The sequence below is a fragment of the Oncorhynchus mykiss genome, chromosome 27, assembly GCF_057628025.1.
Source record: "Oncorhynchus mykiss isolate SJ-2025 chromosome 27, ASM5762802v1, whole genome shotgun sequence".
Taxonomy (NCBI): Eukaryota; Metazoa; Chordata; class Actinopteri; order Salmoniformes; family Salmonidae; genus Oncorhynchus; species Oncorhynchus mykiss.
In genome coordinates this window covers 20,063,235-20,081,183 of record NC_143048.1, presented here as the reverse complement: position 1 = coordinate 20,081,183, position 17,949 = coordinate 20,063,235, and the positions used below count along the sequence as shown (strand labels likewise).

The window sequence follows — 17,949 nt, the reverse complement described above, 5'->3', positions numbered from 1 at the left end:
TAGGGTTGTTGTCCTATTGGAAGGTGAACCTTCGCCACCGCATGATGCTGCCACCACCATGCTTCACCGTAGGGATGGTGCCTGGTTTCCTCCAGACATGACGCTTGGCATTCAGGCCAAAGAGTTCAATCTTGGCATCATCAGAACAGAGAATCTTGTTGCTCGTGGTCTGAGAGTCTTTAGGTGCCTTTGGTAAACTCCAAACATGCGGTCATGTGCCTTTTACTGAGGAGTGGCTTCTGTCTGGCCATTCTACCATAAAGGCCTAATTGGTGGAGTGCTCCAGAGATGGTTGTCCTTTTGGAAGATTCTCCCATCTCCACAGAGGAACTCTGTCAGAGTGACCATCGGGTTCTTGGTCACCTCCCTGACCAAGGCCCTTCTCCCCGATTGCTCAGTTTGGCCGGGCGACCAGCTCTAGGAAGAGTCTTGTTGGTTCAAAACGTCTTCCATTTAAGAATGATGGAGGCCACTGTGTTCTTGGGGGCATTTAATGCTGCAGAAATGTTGGGGTACCCTTCCTGAGATCTGTACCTGGACACAATCCTGTCTCGGAGCTCTACGGCCAATTCCTTTGGCCTCAAGGCTTAGTTTATGCTCTGACATGCACTGTCAACTGTGGGAACTTATATATACACACAGGTATGTGCCTTTCCAAATCATGTCCAATCAATTTAATTTACTACCAGGTCGACTCCAATCAAGTTGTAGAAACATCTCAAGGATGATCAATGGAAACAGGATGCATCGGAGGTCAAGTTTGAATACTCATGACAGTGAGTATAACAGCCCACTTGGAGTTTGCCAAAAGGCACCCAAAGGACTCTAAGACCATGGCACAAAACAAACCTGTCCTAAAAACCTACAGCATTTAACTTATTCACCTTGTTATACTCCCTACAATAGTCCCCGGGCCGACTAGGTGAAAAATCTGGATGTGCCCTTGAGAAAAGTACTTTACCCTAATTGCTCCTATAATAACAGCGTCTGCTAAATGACAAAAATGTTTTTTAAAAATGTAATTGTCTGCAATCATCTGGCAACATTACATAAAAGGTAACATCTCCACGAAACCCATTTCTCCTCATGCTTACCTGCAGTAGCCACAACAAACTCCCGGGGCAGGCCAAAAATGCGGTTGTCCATGTCAAACTCAATGATGATGGAGCTGGCGGCTTCATATGACGACACAACCACCTCCTGCCGTTGTTGCTGGTAGCCATCAGCCACAGCCTCTATGTTGTGGTTTCCTGGTGCCAGAAGAGCATGGAAGTAGCCTCCCTCTGCAGTGAACACCCTCACACCCCCGTTCAACACGATCATGGCCCCCACGATGGGCTTCCCACTCTTATCCTTTACCACGCCACGCACACCTTTATGGACCTGGGAGACAGACGAAATACAGATTGAATGTAAAGTACACAGAACAGAAAGTAAGTAGCCATGTCCGAGCCAGAACGGCCGACAGGGCAGGAGCCAATATCCTGTTACTGTAGCGTAAGGCAGCTTGATGTGCAGTACAAGTACAAATCAAATGTATTTATATAGCCCTTCTTACATCAGCTGATATCTCAAAGTGCTGTACAGAAACCCAGCCTAAAACCCCAAACAGCAAGAAATGGGGTAGAAGCACAGTGGCTAGGAAAGGCCAAAACCTAGGAAGAAACCTAGAGAGGAACCAGGCTATGAGGGGTGGCCAGTCTTCTTCTGGCTGTGCCGGGTGGAGATTATAACAGAACAGAAGTACACACTCTAGAAAAGATTTTATAAGTAAACCAAGATGGACCACAGCCCGTTGTTTCAAATGGGAACAAATTAGTCATAATGGATGAAATATCTGTCTCAATATCTGTGACGCTAGTCTATCGCAGGAAGACAGACATATTTTTACCTTGTCAGCATGGGGATTTGATCCAGCAACCTTTCAGTTACTGGCCCAATGCTCTAACCACTAGGCTACCTACCGCCCTAACTGTGTTTGACAAATGCGTTTGATAAGTAACCAAATCGGAGTGCCGAAATGCATTCATTAATTATTATCAAACACACTCAATAACTCTTATCAACGCATTTGTGAACTTATTTCATGCATTTGTATCACATGGCCCCAGGTCAGAGGTCAAGGGTATTACTGACCTCCACCAGCATGCTAAGCAGTGCCTTCCTGTTCTCAGCCCACAGCGTGGCCAGCTGCACGGCCGGGGGGAACAGACAGCAGCCTGTATACACCGTGATCTCTGGACAGTGGCCAAAGTCCACACTGAAGTCCTGGAACACAGACATACACACAGATCAGAAGAGGCATTTTGGTGACCAATAAATATAGTCCTGTCGTTCCAGGACTCAACCAGCAGATGCCTCTTTGGGCCCAGGGTGTCAGAACAACCCTCCTCCTGAGACAGGTATAGCATTAGATAGCATTAAGAAGCAGGGGTTGACGGAACCTACCTTCATGCTGCCCATGTGACTTTGTCTCTCTGCTGCCCTGAGTACTCCATCTGGGATGTTACCCACTGAGTAGAGAGGATGAGAAGAGGAGGTGTCAATAGATAGCTTCTATATATCTATCTTCTTTTCCAATTCACCACTTCCTTTTAATTCACTATACAGTCTATAGGTCACAGTGGTCTATTAGTGGTGCTGTTGGTACATACTTTGGTCATTGCTTGAACATCCTGTATCCCCCAGGTGCATCTTGGGATGGTTTCTGGCATAAACATTGGCTAGGTACTTCAGAGTTTCCTCATTTTCAACTGAAAAAAAGTACACTATTAGTTAACTATTTATTTGATAGTTTTCCCACTAAAGTATTCTATTTGGAGCCCTATGCTCCTACCTGGCTGTACAGGCTTGTCGTAGGGGTAAGTGGCCAACAGGGAGCCTCCATCCAGGGCTACAGAGAGTGTGAAGCCCCTCTCTAAGATCAGGTCCATCACTGCCCTGGTCTCTGGCTGAGCCTCCACCACGCGCTGGGAGGCATTACCTACAACAGCAGCACACACAGACAGGACACCATCAGACATGTAAGGGCATGCAAGTATACACACACAAAACATCTGTCTATACACAAACAGCAGGTACTGACCGAAGAAGTCAGTGTCCAGATCTTTCCCGTGTGTGTTGGTCATGCCCACAGTAGAGGTGCACTGTTTCTCTCTGGCCAGCTCTCGTCCATCTGGGTTGATGGAGGGAAGGATGACGATCCGCGTCTCGTTTATCAGCTGTGGAGAGGAGAAGAGGGAAAAGGATAAAGAGGAATGATGGGTAGAACAGGACATCAGTGATATTTAATGAGAGCTTTTGTATTTTACAACATCTCTAAACTTTTTAGAAAGTGTGGTAGATCAAGAAATCCACATGATGAATATTTTGCCATTTCAAGGCAACACAACTGTGCAAGGGTGTGAATAATTTCACTAGGTAACGTAGTTATGAATGGTGTAGTAAAACCATCTCAGTTAAAACATCTCACCCTGGTGATGGTGGGGTTCTTGCCGTAGTTGATGCAGAGGAAGGCAGCGAACTCCAGCAGCAGCTCTGTGCCCACGGGGGCGTTGCCATGGATACCTCCCACCAAGCGGATCTTGGGCTCGGCCGTTTCAGGCTCGTCTGGTTTGTTGGAGATCTCCAAGGCCCAGATGGTCCTGTACTCCACACTCTGGCCCAAACTACACAGAAAAATGCATGTTATTATCAGTTCCACTGTAGATAATATGGTCACCTAGCAGACTCTTCTGCAAAGAGACCGTAATTCAAACCATTTGGAGAGGTTTTGGGGTTAGCCATTAGAAGTACAGGGGAGGTGGTAGCCTAGTGGTTAGAGCGTTGGGCCAGTAACCGAAAGGTCGCTGGTTGGAATACCCAAGCCAACAAGGTGAAAAAAACAGTCGATGTACCCTTGAGCAAGGCACTTAACCCTAATTTGCTCCATGGGCGCCGTACTACTATGGCAGACTCTGTAAAACAATACATTTCATAGCACCTATCTAGTGCATGTGACAATACACATACATTATTTTTTTACATGACAAGATAAATTATTTTGATTAAGTGCAGTTACACTAGGGGTTAGAGGTCAGAGTTTACCTATGCAGGGAGGTGACATTTGATGCGTTTAGCTAGGAGGTCAGTGTTCATAACTCAGGTCTACTTGTGCAGGGGGTTCCTCTTGGGAAAGTTGAGGTTTAGAGGTTAGTTATCAGGTTAGGGTTTAGAGGTCAGGGGTCATAACTCTGGCCTACCTATGCAGGGAGGTGATCTTGGGGAAGTTGAACGTCAAACCCCTCAGGAACTCTGACAGCTCTTTGTAGCGTCTGTATCTGAAGCTGCTCTCTGTGACGGTACTCTGAACCAGCTGCTCCAGCCCCTGGCCCAGAGACAGGTCCTTAATGAAGCTCTGGAACACCTCCTCTGCAGGGTCCTGGGTGGCCCTGGGGTCCATTGGGGCCTGGCCGTTGGGATCAGAACGCATCCGTGTCAGCCGGAAGTCTACCAGCTCCACCCCCTCCTCTGGCACTGTGGCATAGATCTTTACTGAGTTATACCTGAGAAGACGGGGAGGAAGGGTTAGGCCACAGAGGTCGTTCATTCTAGTTGTTCTGTTTCTATGGGTTAGTGTGTGGTTACCCTGCAGATCAACAGGGTTTTTTGGACCGGTCTTGGGTCTACATTTTAAACAAACCCTCAAATTTATCTCAGTTACTACTACGGTCCTGTCTCTCACCCCTGTGCGGAGGCGGTGAGGTGGTACGTTCCAGGGACCAGAAGTCTCCAGTAGTCTCCAGCTAGGTGGGTTGTGATTTGATGATCGATCTCCTCCACCGTGATGGTGGCATTAGGGATGCCTGTACCATCTTTAATGTCTATCACCATGCCCTTCACGCCTCTGTGGATCTACAGAGGCACACACACAAAGAATACCTCAAATACAAGTTGGTGCATTTGAGACAAAATAAGTGGGAAAGAGAAAATACACGTACAATTTTTTACTAATAATAATTGAGAGAGAGAGTGTGTGAAGGACTGCATGTAAGTATGCTGACCTGGTGGATGTACTGCAGTAAGGCTCTGTGGTTCTGGTCCCAGTACAAAGGCAGGTGCTGGGCCTTAGGGTACTTCACACAGCCCAACTCTATGGTCACCTCAAAACAGTTAGTGTTCAGGTAGTTCCAGTCCTGCATCCCACCTGGTGAGAGAACACAAAGAGAAGTCAGATACACACGCACAGGTACGCAGACATACAAATTGTTCCTCACAGTGTGTGAATTGGAATGAGAGGGCATGTACCGGGAACATTGTACCAGTTGGCGCCGTTGGTGATGCCGTCCTCAAAGAACTCTGATTGGTAAAGGTCCTCACAAGGGTGTCCTTTGTGCATGAGAGCGTTTTCCTGGACACACACACACACCACACACACACACACCAAATGCAATGCAATAAAAACAGCAGAAGTGAAAAATTAAACGTATCTTCTGTCCAGTGGTTTTATTAACAGAGTTAAAATAGTTTACAACTGAATAAATGTATTAAAAAGTTACATTAAATGGACTGATATAAGGACCAAAATTGTGTGTTGAAGTCCACTGACCTGAGAGTAGGCTCTGGCCACTTGTTTAAAGACCTTGTCATCAGGACACTTGCTGTACTCCGTACGTCCCTGCTTGTCATCATCATATGGGTAGTTGACCACCAATGACCCTGTGGTGGGCAGAGAGGAAATATTCAATGAGAATACAGTATATTACTAAAATGATAAAGCTGTCCTCCAAAGTGGGACAATATGTTGGTGGCAGGCCAACATACAATTTTTAGAAACATTGAAAAATGGGGGAGCTTAGGGCTTACCTCCATGTAGGTTGGCTGAGAGCACAAAGGGATTACTCTTGAGCCAGTTCATCACAGCGATGGTCTCTGGCTGCCTGGGTTCAGTGATGGTAGTAAATTGGTCAGGAAAGTTACGGTTCAGGTCAAAGTTGTTACTATTGTTGCGTCCCGTGTACCCTCTGACATCACCTGCGAGAGAAAATAAACAGAAAACAATACAAAACACATGATACCTATATCTCAATCCATTATACAGAGACAACAGAAACAGATCATTCTCATGTCACAGTACCCAGGTACCAAAACACATGATACCTATATCTCAATCCATTATACAGAGACAACAGAAACAGATCATTCTCATGTCACAGTACCCAGGTACCAAAACACATGATACCTATATCTCAATCCATTATACAGAGACAACAGAAACAGATCATTCTCATGTCACAGTACCCAGGTACCAAAACACATGATACCTATATCTCAATCCATTATACAGAGACAACAGAAACAGATCATTCTCATGTCACAGTACCCAGGTACCAAAACACATATTTCCATGGCTTCTTTTAATAATAGGGTAGTTCCACCTTAAATATTTCCCCGGTGATCAACTTCCTGTTTATAAAGTGCTGGGGAAAACAGCAGCACAAGTAGCTGAGCTAAAACTAGACCTATTTTTAGAGGAAATGTGAGAAGATCTACAGGGCAAATAAGGAAGCTAGGCAGCAAAAGAGAAGAAATTCCATTCAGAAGTATTTCAAGGTCTCAGTCTGACACTTGACATACAGATAGTTTCTGTTAGCATATTCAAGCTATTTGGGTCTGAACACTTTTTGTTCAAAGGCAGAAAGTTCTTAAAATTATATAGAAATTCACCATGTCTAATGTGTATTCCTGTGATATTTTAGTGACTCAAACAATACAACAAAATCTATGGGGTAAAAAACCTACCTAAAATGTTTATGCAGATATGCGCTAGTTGATCAGGATATTTCTTGCAAGTTATAAATGGCTCTCTAAGGTATGCAATGACTGACATGACAAGAGGAACTGATGATGCACTACCCAACCTCAAAATTGCACCTGGTGCATTCTACTATTACAACTCTCAAGAATAAGTCGAAAGCCGGGCCGAGTTCCTTAAGAAAAATAAAACTTGGGGGGGGCAGAGTTTGGGAACCACTGACTTCATGCTACCGCTGATCATGTTAAATACCTTCTTTTAGAGCTACACTGCATTTTTCTTCATCTGGCATGCGTACAGGCAACATTTTCACAAATAGACCCCCCACCCACACACACACACACACGTCCTCTCTTACCCTCCCTGGCGATCTCATAACCATCTGGGTTCATGGAAGGCATAATGTGTATCCGAGTCGTGTTGACCAACTGGGTGACCTCAGGGTCGCTGCCATAGTTATGGCACAGGTACTCAATAAGGTTGAGGAGTAGCTCGCGTCCCACCACCTCATTTCCGTGCATGTTAGCTATGTACTTGAACTCTGGTTCACCTGAAGCAGAGGGGAGAAAAGAGCGGGAAAAATAAATACAAAAAGTGTTAGAGTGCTATTAAAAGAGAAGTAGGGCAAAGTCAGCTGAGAGAGAATGAGGGCGGAGGTCTCCTGAACAAATTCACTCAATTAAACTAAAGCATACCAATGATTTTAAAACCCTCCTTATCCTTGCAGTGCCACCAAATATTGAAAAAACACAATGCTTTAAAAGGGCCTGCTGATATGAGTGAGTACACCACATTCAAAATCAAATTTTATTGGTCACATACACATATTTAGCATATGTTATTGTTGGTGCAGTAGTATCTAACAATTCACAACAATACACACATCTAAAAGTAAAATAATCAAATTGAAAACATATAAATATTAGGACAAGCAATGTCAGAGTGGCATTGACTAAAATACTGTAGAATAGAATGCAGTATATAGTTGAAGTTGGAAGTTTACAGACACTCAGGTTGGAGTCATTAAAACTCCTTTTTCAACCAATCCACACATTTCTTGTTAACAAACTATTGTTTTGGCAAGTCGGTTAGGACATCTACTTTGTGCATGCCACAAGTCATTTTTCCAACTATTGTTTACAGACAGATTATTTCACTTATCACAATTGTAGTGGGTCAGAAGTTTACATACACCAAGTTGACTGTGCCTTTAAACAGCTTGGAAAATTCCAGAAAAGGACGTCATGGCCATAGAAGCTTCTGAAAGGCTAATTGACATCATTTGAGTAAATTGGAGGTGTACCTGTGAATGTATTTCAAGGCCTACCTTCAAACTCAGTGCCTCTTTGCTTGACATCATGGCAAAATCAAAATAAAAATTGTAGACCTCCACAAGTATGGTTCATCCTTGGGAGCAATTTCCAAACGCCTGAAGGTACCACGTTCATCTGTACAAACAATAGTACGCAAGTATAAACACCATGGGATCACGCAGCCGTCATACCACTCAGGGAGGAGATGTGTTCTGTCTCCTAGATATTAACGTACTTTGGTGCAAATCAATCCCAGAACAACAGCAAAATACCTTGTGAAGATGCTGGAGGAAACAGGTACAAAGTGTTTATATCCACAGTAAAACGTATTTATATCCACAGTATCGACATAACCTAAAAGGCAGCTCGGCAAGGAAGAAGTCACTGCTCCAAACCACCATGAAGCACGGGGGTGGCAGCATCATGTTGTGGGGGTGCTTTGCTGCAGGAGGGACTGGTGCACTTCACAAAATAGATGGCATCATGAGGGAGGATAATTATGTGGATATATTGAAGCAATCAGTCAGGAAGTTAAAGCTTGGTCGTAAATGGGTCTTCCAAATGAACAATGACCCCAAGCATATTTCCAAAGTTGTGGAAAAATGGCTTAAGGACAACAAAAGTCATGGTATTGGAGTGGCCATCACAAAACCCTGACCTCAATCCTATAGCCAATTTGTGGGCAGAACTGAAAAAGCGTGTGCGAGAAAGGAGGCCTACAAACCTGACTCCGTTACACCAGCTCTGTCAGGAGGAATGGGCCAAAATTCACCCAACTTATAGTGGGAAGCTTGTGGAAGGCTACCCGAAACATTTGACCCAAGTTAAACCATTTAAAGGCAATGCTACCAAATACTAATTGAGTGAATGTAAACTTCTGACCCACTGGGAATGTGATGAAATAAATAAAAGCTGAAATAAATCATTCTCTACTATTTATTCTGACATTTCACATTCTTAGAATAAAGTGGTGATCCTAACTGACCTAAAACAGGGAATTTTTACTAGGATTAAATGTCAGGAATTGTGAAAAACTGAGTTTAAATGTATTTGGCTAAGGTGTATGTAAACGTCCGACTTCAACTGTACATATGAGATGATTTAAGGAGTATTATTATTAAAGTGACCAGTGATTCCATGTCTACATACATAGGGCAGCAAACTCTAAGGTGCAGGCTTGAGTAACCGGGTGTCAGCCGACTAGTGGTGGCTATTTAACAGTCGGATAGCCTTGATAGAGGATGTTTTTCAGTCTCAGCTTTGATGCACCTGTACTGACCTCGCATTCTGGATGGTAGCGGGGTGAACAGGCAGGGGCACGGGTGTTGATGTCCTCGATCATCATTTTGGCCTTCCTGTGACATGAGGTGCTATAGGTGTACTGGAGGGCAGAGAGTGTGCCCCCGGTGATGCGTTGGGCAGACCACACCACCCTCTGGAGAGCCCTGTGGTTGTGGGCGGTGCAGTTGCCATACCAGGCGGTGATACAGCCTGACAGGATGCTCTCAATTGTGCATCTGTAAAATTGGGAGGGTATGAGGGGCCAAGCCAAATTTCTTCAGCCTCCTGAGGTTGAAGAGGATCTGTTACACCTTCTTCACCACACTGAAATGGTCCACCACAGACAGATCGTCAGTGCTGTGTACGCCAATCAACTTGAAGCTTTCCACCTTCTCCACTGTGGTCCCGTCAATGTGTACAAGGGCGTGCGCCCACTGCTTTTTCCTGAAGTCCACGATAAGCTCCTTTGTTTTGTTAACGTTGAGGGAGAGGTTAATTTCCTGGCACCACTCCACCAGGGACCTCACCTCCTCCCTGTAGGCTGTCTTGTCACTGTTGGTAATCAGGCCTACTACGGTTGTGTCGTCTGCAAGCTTGATGATTGGAGTTGAGGCGTGTGTCATGGGTGAACAGGCTGTACAGGAGGGGGCTGAGTACACACCCTTGTGGGGCCCCTGTGTTGAGGATCAGTGAAGTGGAGGTGTTGTTTTCTACGTTACCACCTGGGGGTGGCCAGTCAGGAAGTCCAGGACCCATTTGCACAGGGCAGGTTCAGACCCAGGGCCCCAAGCTTAATGACGACCTTGGAGGGTACTATGGTGTTGAAGGCTGAGCTATAGCCAATGAACAGCATTCTTACATAGGTATTCCTCTTGTCCAGGAGTTGTAGGACAGTGTAATGGCGATTACACTGGGTCTAGATCGAATCCCCTAGATTTAATCCCCGAGCCATAGTGGGTCTAGAGTGTAAGGTAGAGGTGATATGATCCTTATCTAGCCTCTCAAAGCACTTCATGATGACAGAAGTGAGTGCTACAGAGCGATAGTAATTTTGTTCAGTTACCTTTGCTTTCTTGGGTACAGGAACCATGGTGGACATCTTGAAGCAAGTGAAGACAGCAAACTGGGATAGGGAGAGATTGAATACGTCCGTAAACACTCCAGCCAGCTGGTCTCCGCATGCTCTGGGGACGCGGCTAGGGATGCCGTCTGGGCCGGCAGCTTTGCAAGGGTTAACACGCTTAAATGTCTTACTCACGTCGGCCACAGAGAAGGAGAGCCCACAGTCCTTAGGTGCGGGCCGCGTCGATGGCACTGTGTTATTCTCAAAGCGAGATGTGGCTGGTTTTCCCTTTGTAATCCGTGATTGTCTGTAGACCCATACGTCTCGTGTTTGAGCCGTTGAATTGCGACTCCACTTTGTATTTGTTCTGACGTTTTCTCTGTTTGATTGCCTTATGGAGGGAATAACTTCACTGTTTGTATCGACTATATTCACAGTCACCTTGCCATGGTTAAATGCGGCAGTTCACGCTTTCAGTTTAGCGCGAATGCTGCCATCTATCCACAGTTTATGGTTTGGGTAGGTTTTAATAGTCCGTGGGAACAACTGTATCTGTGTATACATCAATGTTATTATACAAGGCTACCCAGAACATATCCCAGTCCGTATGATCAAAACAATCTTGAAGCATGGATTCTGATTGGTCAGACCAGCGTTGAATAGACCATAGCACAGTTACTTCCTGTTTGAGTTCCTGCCTATAGGAAGGGAGGAGCAAAATAAAGTTGTGATCTGGTTTGCTGAAGGGAGGGTGGGGGAGGGCCATGTAGGCATCCCGGGAGAGAGAATAGCAGTGGTTGAGTTTTCCCAGCGCGAGTACTACAGTCAATGTGTTGATAGAAAGTTTGAGGAAAATGCTCCTGAATCTTATGTTAAAATCCCAAGCCACAATAAATGTGGCCTCAGGATATGTGGTTTCCAGTTTGCATAATGTCCAGTGTAGTTCCTTGAGGGCCATTCTGGTATCGGCTTGATGGGGAATATACACGGCTGTGACTAACCGAAGATAATTCTCTGGGAGGTAATACGGTCTGTATTTGATTGTGAGGTATTCTAGGTCGGGTGAACGAAGGACTTGAGTTTCTGTACGTTATCTCAATCACACCATGAGTGGTTAATCATGAAACATACACCACCGCCCTTCTTCCCTGAGAGTTCTTTATTCATGTACTGAGAACCCAGCTGGCTGTATGGACGGGGACAGTATATCCGGGGAGCCATGATTCCGTGAAACAGAGAATGTTACAGTCCCTGATGTCTCTCTGGAAGGAGATCTTTGTCCTGAGCTTGTCTACTTTATTGTCCACACACCGAACATTAGTGAGTAATAGAATTGGAAGCGGTGGATGGTGTGCCTGCCTCCTGAGTCGGACTAGAAGTCCACTCCGAATACCTCTTCTCCGGCGGCGGAGTCTTGGAGCAGCCTATGGGAGAAGTTCAATTGTCCTCAGGGTAGCGAACAAATAATCCAATTCGGGAAAGATGTATTCCTGGTCGTAGTGCTGGTAAGTTACCGCAGCTCTGATATCCAAAAGCTATTTCCAGCTTTATGTAATAACACAAAAATCGTTCTGGGCTAATAGTGTAAGAAATAACACACAAAAAATAAAATACTGCAAAGTTGCTTAGGGGCTAGAAGCAGAACTGTCATGTCTGTCATCGCCATCTTGCTATGAAGCTACTAGATAATTGGGCTGAAGCAATAATATCAGGATCATCTTAAGGAAGAAAACAGCAGAACTGCTATGAATTTCAGTGTATGAACACAATCCAGTTACTGTAAGAAGTTAGATCATCATAAACCAAACAGCCATTGATTGAAGGCCTCGCTTTAGTCTCTTCTGGAGCTACACCAAATCACATCCATACCTGGCTCATGGACAGTGGGGTTGTCTGATATCACCATGACGTAGAGCTCACGGTCCTCTGCTGACTTCCCAATGGAGTAGAGATGAGCGATGGAACGGAACCCATTGCTGTACCTGTTGTGTTGAAAGAACAAGGCTTTTACACATTTAATTCAAGCTCCAACATCCTAATATTACTTTTTTATTTTTTTTATTTAACAGGCAAGTCCGTTAAGAACAAATTCTTATTTACAATGACGGTCTAGGTACAGTGGGTTAACTGCCTTGTTCAGGGGTAGAACAACAGACTTTCACCTTGTCAGCTCGGGGATTCGATCTAGCAACCTTTTGGTTACTGGCCCAACGCTCTAACCACTAGGCTACCTGCCGCCCGAGGTAGCCTATACTTGCTAGCATAACATTTTAAATGCTTCACTGCAAAGGCTATAAAGCAAACATAACAGTACCTGCGTAGGAACAGCTCCATGTCATTGTAATGGTGATGGCGGAAGTCCTGTGGCTGGATGGGCTGGTGCTCAGGCTGGGCTGGGGGCCGAGCCTCTTGGGGAGTGGAGCTCTCGTTGGCCCCAGAGGTCCCCATCTCAGAGGTGGTGCTGGAGGTCTCGATGCTGGTGGAGTCAGGGTCAGAGGTTGTGGTAGGGCCGGTGGTGGTGGGGGTAAAGGGTACGGTTATGCCACCTGTGGGTTCATTTCCCAGGGGTGCCAGGGTGAAATTGAGCTCGGTGGCCTTGCCCTCCACCACTTGAACCCCAACTACTGTCATGGACATGTACCTATGAAGACAGACATTGAATGTTTATTTTGTTGCAGTTAAAATAAACATTTAGTAATGCAAAAAACAAAGTAAAACCCCTGTGCACAGCAGTGTATCTACATCCAGGTGATTTGAAATGTATTTCACCAGGAAGTGTCAGGTAACATGGTTAAGTACCAGTAACAAGCTCTAAGATATACATTTACTTCCTGAAAGAAAACACCATACCCAAATCAGTTTTAAGGAAAACAGACAGGAACTAAAGTCAGGAGTAGAGTATGCTTATTTTGTTAAAGACTACAGTAACTTGTGCCTGCAAAGTTACTGTAGAAACAATAGAGCTCATTCCTCCAGCTGTACTTACCCCGTAGCTATAGCTGAGACATTGTATGTCCCAGGGAGCAGCAGACGGTAGTAGTCACCAAACTGGGCCGTGGTCAGGTTATGGTTGATGCCTGCCACCATGATCCTGACATCAGGCAGAGCTGTCCCATTGGTAGCTTCCTTCACATAGCCTCTTACTCCAATGTGAACCTTGGAGAAAACAGGATAACGTCAGAAGAGATCTCAAACACTGTTTCTATTGCCTCAGTAGCTGGGAACAAATGAAGCTCAAATAACTAAGTGCTGCCCAGAACTAAGTAACTACTGCAAACGGATGTCAAGACAGAAAAATCTCTTAAATTAAAATAAATAGAGTACAGTAGTAAGAACCAGAGAGTAATACTACGGATATTCATATGTGCAATGAAATTATGTGTATGATAGTTTGAAAGTTGGAGTGTGACACTGTGTCTTGTGAAAGCCTACCTGCTCCAGGTAGGCAATGAGTGACTCCCTGTTGTAGTCCCACTCTTTCTTTAACTCGGAGGCCGGGGGAAATTTACAGCAGCTCAGTTCCATGGTGATCTCCAGGCAGTTCCCATTCAGGTAGTTATAGTCCTGCATGCCTCCTGAACAGGGATTACAAATTGGAGTTTATTTCAATAATTTTTCCTGCAAACATTTGAAATGGCTCTGCTTCAAAACTACTCATGAAGACATCAATATCATGTTTGGAAGCACAAACTAAAGAAAGTGGGCAAGCATACAAAATAAACTGTCAAAACAAAGTCTGTTTAGGTCATGAAAGCAATAGCATGAACACAGGCCTAACGCTTTGAATCAGGTATGTCCTTAAATCTACACCAATCCACCCTGCATCCCATTGCTGGCTTGCTTCTGAAGCGAAGCAGGGTTGGTCCTGGTCAGTCCCTGGATAGGAGACCAGATACTGCTGGAAGTGGTGTTGGAGGGCCAGTAGGAGGCACCCTTTCCTCTGGTCTAAAAAAATATATATATATTTTTCCCAATGCCCCAGGGCAGTGATTGGGGACTTTGCCCTGTGTAGGGTGCCGTCTTTCGGGTTGGGACGTTAAACGGGTGTCCTGATTCTCTGTGGTCACTAAAGATCTCATGACACTTATTGTAAGAGTAGAGGTGTTAACCCTGGTGTCCTGGCTAAATTCCCAATCTGGCACTCATACCATCATGGTCAGCTAATCATCTCCTCTCCCCTGTAACTATTCCCCAGGTCATTGCTGTAAATGAGACTGTGTTCTCAGTCAACTAACCTGGTAAAATAAGGAGTGTAATAAAAAGTAGGCTAAAAAGGTGTTGATACATCCAAAGTGGCTGCGGCCAGCACCAGCCTTTCCTCCAGTCCAGGGCTGCCTGGTGGAGGGAATGTTTTTGCTGAGGCCTAGTGCCACCTGCTGCCCAGGCAGCGTTACAGGCAGTAGACCTCTGGAGAGTTGCCATGACTGGGCGCTGTAACCCAATAAGGGTTTCCATTTGGAAAATGTGGTGCTGGAAATTTGACCGGCAGCTTTTGAAATTTACCGGACATTTGAGAAATGTACTCGCCCATGCAAGACCTGGATGCAACAATGTGTGGTACAATTTATTGAAATATGATGCACACTTTGAAGATGTTACAATAACTGTCCACATGGACTTTTCCTCAGCCAACAAGATGAGTAAAGAACAGCAAAATCATTAGCTTATGTCAATCTACCATAATCCCCATCGTAGAAAAATGTACCTAGGCATATTCTATTGGTCAGCTTGTCGAGAAAGAAATAGCCCACTCCAAACAGACTCTGGGACAATTGATCGCAAATTCATACAACCAGTAAGCATAGGCTACATAAAAACAAGTTAAAAAGCATTGAGTCTGATGCAACAGATAAGAACATTTAGCTTAACATTTTGATGAACTATTTCTTCACATTATAAACACAGCAATGCGCACAAGGCAGTAGTGAAAATGTTCGAACCATAATGCAATTAGCGGGAAAACTGTTGTCAAAATTGTGCGCCTTTGGCTACTGGACAACGAAAGAATGTTGATGTAGAATAATTGCCTCCGCGGACATGGTCAGATTGTGGATAGCTCACTTTGAAGCAAGGTAAAACATACCTCATATGTGGTAAACTTTCAGGTTTTAATCAATTAAAAATATGTTGTCAAAATGCATAGATGTGTGACGCGCTGATGAAGCCTGCCTCCCGTTTCCTATGCGTTTGCTGTTTGAGATGCTGTATAAACAGCTCTCGCGATGTCTGACAGATTTTCTACTCAAAGGCTTTGTATCTCTCTATGCTTTGCACGTGTGCTAAATAAGATACAGCGCATTTGGAAAGTATTCAGATCCCTGGACCTTTTCCACTTTTTGTTACGTTACAGCCTTATTCTAAAATGTATTTAAAAAACAATTTAAAACATTTTAGAATAAAGCTGTATCAAAACAAAATGTGGAAAAGTCAAGGGGTCTGAATGTACACACGTGCCAATTTAATTCCACTAAATTACGCAAAGTAAGTTATAGACCGATAAGCATGACCATCAAATGTATTTCCATTGACTGATATTTCAATCAATGAATAAGCTAAAAAGCATTATTTTGCAATGTGATTTTGTCTTCTCCCAGACAATTGACCGGCACCAATTTTATTTGAAATTGGCTTTTCGATTTAAAAATAATTGTTTACATACCATGCATAAGGAAAGTATTCAGACTCCTTTCCCACATTGTTACAGCCTTATTCTAAAATTGATTTTTTTAAATAAAAAATGCCTCAATCGACACACAATACCCCATATGACAAAGCAAAAACATTTACTAATGTATTAAAAATCAAAAACATTTACTAATGTATTAAAAATCAAAAACATTTACATAAGTATTCAGACCCTTTACTCAATACTTTGTTGAAGCACCTTTGGCTGCGATTAGAGCCTTGATTCTTCTTGGGTATGATGCTACAAGTTTGGCACACCTGCATTTGGGGAGTTTCTCCCATTCTTCTCTGCAGATTCTCTCAAGCTCTGTCAGGTACGATGGTGAGCATTGTTGCACAGCTATTTTCAGGTCTCTCCAGAGATGTTCGATTGGGTTCAAGTCCGGCTCTAGTTGGGCCACTCAAAGAGAATCAGAGACTTGTCCCGAAGCCACTCCTGTGTTGTTTTGACTGTGTGCTTAGGGTCATTGTCCTGTTGGAAGGTGAACCTTGGCATTAGTCTGAGGTCCTGAGCGCTCTGGAGCAGGTTTTCATCAAGGATCGCTCTTGTATTTTGCTCCGTTCATCTTTCCCCTCGATCCTGACTAGTCTCCCAGTCCCTGCTGCTGAAAAACATCCCCCCAGCATGACCGCCATGCTTCACTGTAGGGATGGAGCCAGGTTTCCTCCAGACATGACACTTGGCATTCTTGCAAAATAGTTCATTTTGGTTTCATCAGACCAAAGAATCTTGTTTCTCATGGTTTGAGAGTCTTTATGTGCCTTTTGGCAAACAAGTGGGCTGTCATGTGCCTTTTACTGAAGAGTGGCTTCCGTCTGGAAACTAACATTAACGCCTGATGGTAGAGATCTGCAGAGATGGTTGTCCTTCTGGAAGGTTTTCCCATCTCCACAGAGGAACTGTAGAGCTCTGTCAGACTGACAATCGGCCCTTCTCCCCCGATTGCTCAGTTTGGCAGGGCGACCAGCTCTAGGAAGAGTCTTGGTTCCAAACTTCCTCCATTTAAGAATGATGGAGGCCACTGTGTTCTTGGGGACCTTGAATACTGCAGACATTTTTTGGTACCATTCCCCAGATCTGTGCCTCGACACAATCCTGTCTCAGAGCTCTAAGGACAATTCCTTCAACCTCATGGCTTGGTTTTTATTCCGACATGCACTGCCAACTGTGGGACCTTATATAGACAGATGTGTGCCTTTTCAAATCATGGCCAATCAATGTAATTTACCAAGGGGACTACGATGAAGTTGTATAAACATCTCAAGGATGATCAATGGAAACAGGACGCACCCGAGCTCAACTTTGACTCTCATAGCAAAGGGTCTGAATAATTATGTAAATAAGTTTTATTTTTTTATACATTTTCAGACATTTCAAAAACCCTGTTTTCGCTTGGTCATTATGGGTATTATGAGGTAACATCTGAATACTTTCTGAATGCACCAAGGTATTTCTGTCTTATTTTTAATAGATTTGCTCAAATTCCTGGAATCCTGTTTTCACTTTCTCATTATGGGTTATTGTGTGTAGATTTTTTCAGAGTCTGAATACTTTCCAAATGCACTGTATATATCATTTTATAAAAATAAAAATAAATGTCCAAAAGCTGACTATTATTGGCTAACGGAACCCCATAAAAGTAGGAAACTCTTCCTTTTCCTTCCCCCTTCCTCACACACAAACAAAACAAGGCCAAGTCACTTTGCTGCCTCTACACAGACACAATCCAGCTTGCAAATTCATGCTAGTGCGCATAACCACGCGCACGCATGCAAACACCCACGAGACAAACAACAAGGCCAGCTCTTTCATC

The 17,949-nt window shown here is 44.2% G+C and overlaps 1 protein-coding gene across 1 annotated transcript in view; it reads right to left on the bottom strand.

Annotated features, from left to right (window-relative positions):
- Positions 1-17,949, bottom strand: part of LOC110507689 (carboxypeptidase D) — a 34,066-nt gene that overhangs the window by 3,372 nt on the left and 12,745 nt on the right. The window contains exons 3-20 of the mRNA XM_021587841.3: positions 13,883-14,025; positions 13,437-13,606; positions 12,765-13,091; positions 12,320-12,432; positions 7,152-7,343; positions 5,845-6,012; positions 5,588-5,697; positions 5,287-5,389; positions 5,043-5,185; positions 4,724-4,893; positions 4,242-4,544; positions 3,473-3,668; positions 3,086-3,221; positions 2,837-2,983; positions 2,655-2,753; positions 2,449-2,513; positions 2,137-2,268; positions 1,095-1,383 (exon numbers count right to left, since the gene is read on the bottom strand). Of these exons, the coding sequence (XP_021443516.2) occupies positions 1,095-1,383; positions 2,137-2,268; positions 2,449-2,513; positions 2,655-2,753; positions 2,837-2,983; positions 3,086-3,221; positions 3,473-3,668; positions 4,242-4,544; positions 4,724-4,893; positions 5,043-5,185; positions 5,287-5,389; positions 5,588-5,697; positions 5,845-6,012; positions 7,152-7,343; positions 12,320-12,432; positions 12,765-13,091; positions 13,437-13,606; positions 13,883-14,025 (3,006 nt within the window). The remainder of the gene's footprint in view (positions 1-1,094; positions 1,384-2,136; positions 2,269-2,448; positions 2,514-2,654; positions 2,754-2,836; positions 2,984-3,085; positions 3,222-3,472; positions 3,669-4,241; positions 4,545-4,723; positions 4,894-5,042; positions 5,186-5,286; positions 5,390-5,587; positions 5,698-5,844; positions 6,013-7,151; positions 7,344-12,319; positions 12,433-12,764; positions 13,092-13,436; positions 13,607-13,882; positions 14,026-17,949) is intronic.